General features: G+C 39.0%; 1 protein-coding gene across 2 annotated transcripts in view; it reads left to right on the top strand.

The window, feature by feature from the left end:
- LOC101856316 (beta-glucuronidase) overlaps positions 1-8376 on the top strand; it is a 20606-nt gene that overhangs the window by 10118 nt on the left and 2112 nt on the right. For both annotated transcript variants that reach the window (XM_005091521.3, XM_005091522.3), the window contains exons 7-11: positions 688-866; positions 2108-2254; positions 3920-4007; positions 5582-5758; positions 7092-7227. In XM_005091521.3, the coding sequence (XP_005091578.1) occupies positions 688-866; positions 2108-2254; positions 3920-4007; positions 5582-5758; positions 7092-7227 (727 nt within the window). The remainder of the gene's footprint in view (positions 1-687; positions 867-2107; positions 2255-3919; positions 4008-5581; positions 5759-7091; positions 7228-8376) is intronic.

Raw genomic sequence — 8376 nt, 5'->3', positions numbered from 1 at the left:
AAGGGTGTTGTAATCTGACTTTCCTGAAAGTGGATAAAGATGATAAAAATTGTCAGTCATAATCCCCTAAATCAATTTCCGAGGGTTTTTGGAAGAAGCTATTTTCTGAATACTGACATCATAGAAAATCTCCAAGGCCTTTGTTGCCTTACACTGGCGATATTCCATGTCCTCACAAAAAACAGACTGTTTTCAACCCAAATGTGAGATGTCAGTTGACACTTTGGTGTGGTATTCCGTGATATTGTAATAATTATCAGTTCTAGATTTCCTTACACTCGTGCAAAACTAGAAAAAAAAACCCCACCATTCTGCCAGCTTTTGCTTGATATTTTGAGTTTCCCCCAAAAATGATATTTTGATCCATCATAACTTGAACTCTCTCCTGGTGGAAGATGAGAAGGTACCACTGAGTGGTAATTCCTCCTTTTTTTTCTTTTCTTCGGTTGTTTCTGTCTGTCTCTCTTACTATTTCCCATTACTAATTGACCATTATTGTGTCGAAATTATGCTTCTGGTTACTCAAACAAACAATACAACCAACGCAAGCTTCTTTGTATTATTGTAAAGCACTTTGACTTTGAGCACTTTCTCAGTGGAAATGATTATTTATTTATTCATTGATGTGTTCATTTGTTCATTTATTTTATTAATTTCATTCTATGACTCACCGTTTTCACTTCCTAGCTGCGAGGCAAAGGTCTGGACTACCCATTGATCGTCAAAGACTTCAATATGCTTCGATGGCTCGGCGTCAACTGTATCCGCACATCCCACTACCCGTATGCTGAGGAAATCCTGGAGCTGGCTGACAGTCAGGGAGTCGCGGTCATTGACGAGAGTCCCGGAGTTGGGATCAATCAACGGTGAGTCATCTGTTTCGTACATGTGTGTGAGTTTGTGTGTGATTGTAAATTATCCATTATATATATCATGAAAACATAAGCCATGTATCATAATGCATCACACAACTGTAATTTATCTGTTATATGCATCATGAAGCCATAAATCATCTGTAATATGTATCCCGCATCCATTATCATCACCCAACATCATCATCACTGCCTTTCTCCCCCTTTTTTCAGGGTATAGGCGCGGAATGAACACTTTCCATTTTTCCCTATCCTGGGCTAGCCTCTTTACATTTCATTTCCATGTCTTCCCACTTTTCTGTTCATCATTCTCTGTGACTCTTCTCTAGATTCCAAGTGGCCTTCTCCTCATTCTCTTACCCTGTGCATTCCAATCCAACACTTTCTTTGTGAAGCAGCTGCTGGGTTTCCTGAGAGTTTGTCAAATCCATTGCCACTATTTTCTTCCCACGCCCTTCTCTGATTGGGCTCTGTCTTGTTCTCTTAAACACTACTTTGTTGGTGACTCTTTCTTTCCATGTGATCCTGAGTAACTTTCTCTGGCACTTGTTCAAGAAAACCTGTATCCTCTTTTTGCAAGTCTGAGATGAGTTCCATGTCTCACATCCATACAACAAGACTGGCTTCACATCATCATCATCATTGCCTTTCTCACCCTGTGTCAGGATATAGGCCACGAACTGATTTCACATCTGAGTTAAAAATCACGAGCTTTGTTCAGATCGAGTCATCCCTGGTCTTCCAAATCTGAAATAAAGATATGAAAACAGCCTGTGCCATTGCAACGATGAGCTTATTTTCCGCTTCTTTTCCTCTCTCTCTCTCTGTAAATAATTATACTCCCAAGATAGCTGAAAGATTCAACATCTTCTAGTGCATCTCCTTCTATTGTGACTTGCTCCTTTTATGGGGCATCTATCCCAAGGACATTTGACTATTCTGAGATGGATTCTCAATCCAACAGACTGTAGTGGGTTGTTTAAAAACTGAAGTCTTTGCTTCCATCTGCTCCTGTGAGTGTGACAGAAGTCCCACGTCCTCCACAAAGTCCAGATCGTCCAACTATTTCCATGGGGCCCAGCCACTATATTCCATTTCTGTACTCTCTTGTGGTTTCCTTCATCAGCTAATCAAATACCAAGGTGAAGAGGAATACATCTTTAAGTCATCCATCAAATATATCACATAACAAAAACATTTTGACCCCACATTATTTTAATCCTGTCACTTTTCAGGGACAATTTTGGTCAGAAATCGCTGGACCACCACAAGGAGGTCATGTCTGAGATGATTCGTCGTGACAAGAACAAACCGTCAGTCATCATGTGGTCTGTTGCCAATGAACCAGCCAGTAATATTGACATCGCTGTCCCGTATTTCAAGTAAGTGAAAGCATGCTGTCATTTAATAATCATTATAAAAATATTAATCATTTTTATAGCCCTTACTGTTGTATGAACTTTAAGTGTTTTACATAAATGCAAGCACAAAGTTATGAATGGAAATCACTGTGCATACATGTTTTTTTAAAGTCAACTGCAATGTGAACTGAAGAGTCAGTGGTAAGAACATTTTTGGGAACACAGGAAAAGAAACAATAATATGCACTGGCAATATTGATAACACTCCCACAAAAGGCTGCCAGCAGATCATGACGTAGTTTGTTTGGCATCGCGCTGAAATCAGGTACTCAATCATCATCATCATCATCAAGTGCCAGATCTACAGCAGACATCGGTGATCATGGTTCTCCATTCCTTCCTTTGCTCGGATTCTCTTTAAAAAGCTATGTTACCCTGATCTTTCTCTGTAACCTGTCTGTTTAGGTTTTCTAAGTAGGTTGTTCTGGGCCTACCCCTACCTCATTTATTATCTTCAATTTTGTCATGGCAAACTACATGTTCAAGACTTTTATGTCTATTCAGGTGTGGCAAAAAATGCATTTGTCTTTTTCTGATTGTTTTTAACAGTGAGCGTGCCATGTGGGCTTCATCAATTACTACCTCATTTGATTTCTTTTCCTTCCCCGATATTCACAGCAGTCTCCTAAGAAACCTCATTTCTGTTGCTTCTATTTTATTTTCACTGTCTTCAGCGATTGGCCAGAATTCACAGCCATATAGAAGGGTTGACCATGCGCAGCATTTCAGAATGTTCATTTTGGTATTCATTGAGATGTTACTATTTTTCGGGATTGGTCTCATTTTTTAAAAACCCATTGCTATTCTTTGTTTTATTTCTGTGAAACATTTGGCATCAGATGTTATTATATATCCTAGATATTTAAACTGTCGGACTTGTTTGAGGCACTTATTAAATGAAATCAGAGAAACCAACATTTATCAACTGACGAGGGTTAAGTTTAAGGTGTTTGCCTTTCATTAAATAGGTCACAGGTTCGAATCAGGATAGTGGCGGAAAATTTTCTTCTGTAAAATTGTCTCCTTTCACCTCCTTCCTCTCTAGCAATGTTTTATCGTCCTTTTTTATCTCCACCTTCTGCCCCCACCCCCCTCACCTCCTTTGCCCCTCCCTCTGGGCTCCTGACTCTTTCTGCAGCTTTTCTACTGCTACTCCTTGGCTCCTTCTTTCTGCTATCTTTCAGCCGCACCCCTGATCTTCTGGTAGGAAAGATCTACACCTAGCCTTCTCGAACAAGGGCGAAAAATCTCTGAGGTCCCGTGTGCAAATTGCGAACATTAAAGATCCCTTGATGGTCCAAATTGATCAGGGTAGGCTTCGGCCGCCACCCGAGCAAAATTCAGAATTTCCTACCTATTGAAAATGTTTAATGTGTCCCCCGCGCTCATATGACCTTGTTCAGTTGTGAGCGCCATAAAACACTTACAAAATATATATATATATATATCAACTGACTGGGCAACTCTTGATAAATATTTTTTTGAAGTTTTTTTTGGCTCAACACTTTTTATATCTATTTAAAACACATTTCTGTGTGGATTTTACTTTTTTAGAATACTTCTGTTTACTAAACGCACAAACAACTAGACAAACAAATAATCAATTAACTCTGGTGTCTTTCCCAGGTCTGTAATTGAATACACAAGAGTTAATGACCCAGCTCACCGTCCTGTCACTTTTGTCTGTGACCATACGTTTGAAACGGAAAAAGTGGTAAGTGTTATACTCAGTTTGCATTGTTTCAACTCATTTTACTTTAAGGAAGATGGGTGAGTTGGGGGTGGGGAGGGATGCTGGCTTTTTAGATGAGAGGTCTACATAGGTGTAGGCTGCAGGTCACATTTTGGTGGTTTTTACACCACCCCGTCACTTTTGAATATAGTCTTACATTCAGAAGCGAAAAAATTGCGTGTTTTACCCTTTATTTTTGTAACGGGGGGGGGGGGGGGGGGGGGAAGGCTTGTCAGATGAGAGATGAGGTGAAGTTTACAGAGGAAAAATGCTAGTCATGTTTTTGATGAATTTGAGAAATGCACAGTATTAGCTTCAAAGTTTGATACTTCTTGTCTCCCAGTCTTTAAAAAAATAAAAGAAATTTCTCCCTTCATTTTTACATGTACCCTGCTGTTTTTCTACCTTTACAATATTATGTTATGGTAACCTGTACTGTCATGAAGCCCCCATGAATTATGACTCCAAATAATGCTAAACATAGCTCGTATATATTCTTCAGGTGTTTGCCTATCAAGCTGGAAAACTTGTGTTTGATTCCTGCTTCAAAATAGCACTGATGTAGAATAACTTGAAAGTCTTATAGAAAGGTTTATTACAACCATTTATTCAACATTCAGTTTAATCAGTTAATTTTAGAGCACCACTGATAGGTCATACATGATATTCACTTTCCCTTTGTTGTCTCTGTATTTTTCGCATTTGTCTCTCCGGAAATGATTGTTATTATGTGGAAGTGCTACTCCTTATTCATATTCAAACCTATCTCTTTCATACAGTTACCATTAAATTAATAAAAGCTGATTCATCATAAACTGATGGTGGATGGTTGGAAGCTACCACTGGTATTTTCTATTTCTTTTCTTTCGCTCTATTGTTTCTGACTGTATAACCATTACTGTGTCAATGTGCGTCTCATGATTCAAAAAATCAATTTTTGACTTTTAACATTCAAGGATGAAGAGAAGTTAGACTATATACCTCATTAACATTGTAAAGCGAGAAGAGTAAAGAAAAAATTGGCAAACAATTTGTAATGATCTCAAAAGCTACTCACGAAAGCAGTACCTTTTCTTTTCTTAACCATCTTTTCTTTGTATGAAAGTCTCTAGAAACACCTCAAATCTTTGAGCTTATATTTGTGTTACAAGTTGCTCTAAAACTCTTCCTGTAATTAAACTAAACCCAGTGGGTAGTTGATGGGTGCTCTGATATGGTTTGCTCCTTCTTTCTTATGAAACATCTATCATCCTTATCTCTCCTCCTTCTTTTTTGTGTTGTCACTATCTGGTAACACCTCAAATGTTCTGCACTTGTACAACCCAATTTGTGTTGCAAGTACTGTAAAACTCCTTCTGAAACTAAACTAAACCCGTGGGAGAGATGGGTTTTTTAAAGTAATGTTATCTCTTTTAATGCCATCGGACTTGATGTTGGCAATGGAAAAGTTCATCTGTACTTTTTTCTCATCAGGAGTCAAATGAGTTGTATGCAATAAAAAAGGTTTACTGACTCGTTCCTAAAGTGGTTCTTTTCTACAATTTCTTCATTCACAGGTACCTTATGTGGATGTGATCTGTCTGAACCGCTACTACGGCTGGTACTCTGACCCTGGCCACACCGAGGTCATCCAGCTGCAGCTTAAACGACAGTTTGAAGGCTTCCGGAATCTGTACAAGAAGCCGATAATCATAACAGAATATGGCGCGGACACCATACCGGGACTCCACAGGGTGTGTTACTGTGTGGGCTTATCAGAGGGAAAAAATGGTGATAGAGGGGATTATTATTCATTCTTGTTTATTCTCCCATTCTGTCACAAATTTATTCTCTTTTATCTTCGTTAGGACCTATCCTTCATTTTTGCAGCATTGGAGAAATCCCATTTTGTCTCAAAACCCTTGATTTATTTCTTGTCCCAAACCATTTATTTTGTCTTGTTATAATCATATAGTGTAACGTTATAGACCCTTTTCGTTTTTTGTCCCATCATGTCACTAAGTCTTTTGTTTATTCTTGTTTATTTTTCCATTTTATCTCCAAGGCCTTCATTTATTCCTGTTTATTCTCCCTTTCTGTCACAAAGGTACTCATTTTTTTCTCATTTTCTTCCTTATGACCCATCCTCCATATTCGCAGTATTAGAGTGCCCTATTTTATCTTGAAACCCTGAAACCCTTAATTGATTTCTTATGCCAAACGTTTCATTTATTCTTATTAGTATTTATATTTGTTGATTCTCCCATCGTGTCACCTGGTGCTTTATTTACTCTTGTTTATCATGTACACTTATTTATTCTCATCAATTTCCTTTCAGGGCCCACCTTTCTTGCCATGTTGTTACAGAGACCATCATTTATTCTCATGTACTTTCCCATTTTATCGCAAAGCCCCTCATGTATTCTTGTTTCTTCTCTCATTGTGTAATAAAGCCTTTCACTTATTTCTGTTTGTTCTCATATTGTGTCATAAAGCCCTTCATTTGTGGAATCAGGCACTCGTCAATTTTTGGGTATATGGAGCTATTGGTATCATCTTAAAAGTTTGTTCATTGATCTTTCATTTTATGAAAAAAATATCCATTTATCTTTAATAGAAGTCGAGATATTTGCGATTGAAGGAGGTGGGATCACCTGCCTTCAGAAGTAGCATTAACGAGAAAATGGCCACCATAGTTTGGTGACTTCCACAGCTCAAGATTTCAAGAGTCCTTGGAAACTGCAAATTTACATTTTTCGTGCCTTTAATCTACATTTTTCCATAAAATCCACTCATAAGAATGTTTCTGAATGGACATACAATGCGTTGAGCCAAAAAACAAAAATTTGGAAAACAAATTCCAAATTGCCAGAAAAATGGTGATTTCTTTGATTTCATCATTTTGACGAGTGCCTGATTTCACCATGATGCCTCACGTTTATTCTTATTTATTCTCTCATTCTATAACAAAGGCCTTCATTTATTCTTGTTTATTCTCCCATTTCATCACAAAGGCCTTCATATATTCTCATTTATTCTCTCACTCTGTCATAAAGCCCTTCATTTATTCTCGTTCATCTCTGTCAGGACCCATCCTTCATGTTCACGGAGGAGTACCAAGAGGACTTCCTCAGCGAGTACCACCAGGAGTTTGACCGGGCCAGGAAGGAGTACCTGATAGGGGAGATGGTTTGGAACTTCGCTGACTTCATGACGGTTCAGGGTGAGAGCTTGTTCATTGTCCACTTTTGTTCCCGTTGATGAAGGTTGAACCCCCTACCTGGGGCAGTGCCACTGACTGTAGTGTCTTTAGGCCATTCCCAAAGGGGGGACATTTCTCGTTCAAGCACAGTAGAATTGTAAATGGGCTGATTCATCGTGTCACGCTCATAACTGTGCCTGATGTGCAACAGGGAACTGCTGCTTTTTCTATCCTAATCCTTACTATTGTCATTTTCCTCTTCTTCTTTTGTATGTTTGTCACTCTTGTGACCTGCTATTTCCGGGGTGCCTTGATGGTCAAAGCAGACTTTGTGCTGTTGAAGCTAGAGAGGTGAGCAGAGTAAGTCTGATTCCCTGTAAGAACTTCTCTGTTGACACCCACCCCTTGGCACTCATATGACCTTATGCAGTTGTGAGCGCCGTAAAACCCTCTACTATAAAAAAAAAAGAGAAAAAAAAAACCCTACCCCTTCTCTTTGTCTCTCTCTCTATGTCTCTCTTTTTTTCTTTTTTTTTTTGTGGCTTTTTTCTGTCCTTCTCTCTTTCTCTGTACCCCTTTCTCCGTCTCTCTGTGTCTCTCTCTCTCTCTCTCTCTCTCTCTCTCTCTCTCTCTCTCTCTCTGACCCAAATTTATATCTTTTATTTTCATTTCTCTTTCTCGCCCCCTCCCCCCTCCTCCTCTTCTCTCTCTTTCTCTCTCTGCTCAAAGACAAAATATATCGCTTTCTACTTAACGCTGGAACGTTTGTTTACATTCGTATCACGGGCCGTCACGAAGGTAGGGCGATTGAAACATCTTGGTAGTAGTTAGACAAACTTTAATAACGTCACAGCGCTGCATTTCTATTGTTAGTAACTTTGTCATCGGCATTCCGATGAATGATAGTATTATATCATATTTTAAAATTAATAAATGGTGATAGATCTAGGGGATCTACAATAATATAGTCAACTCGTGAGGGAAACCTCGGAAGACGACAAAAATAGATGGTGGAAAAATATCATCTATGATCTATTTTGGGTCAATCACAGAGGTGTGCTAGGTGCTCTCAATAGCTTCATGTCGTTCGGATGCCCTCGAGGCCGTGTTTACGCTACCTAATACGGGTGCCCACTACGGATGGGATCGCCCGACTCGGTCGCCTCAAAA

Source organism: Aplysia californica, unplaced genomic scaffold (assembly GCF_000002075.1).
Source record: "Aplysia californica isolate F4 #8 unplaced genomic scaffold, AplCal3.0 scaffold00031, whole genome shotgun sequence".
NCBI lineage: Eukaryota > Metazoa > Mollusca > Gastropoda > Aplysiida > Aplysiidae > Aplysia > Aplysia californica.
Note: the sequence above shows the minus strand (reverse complement) of the source record. Positions and strands in the feature narration are given on the sequence as shown.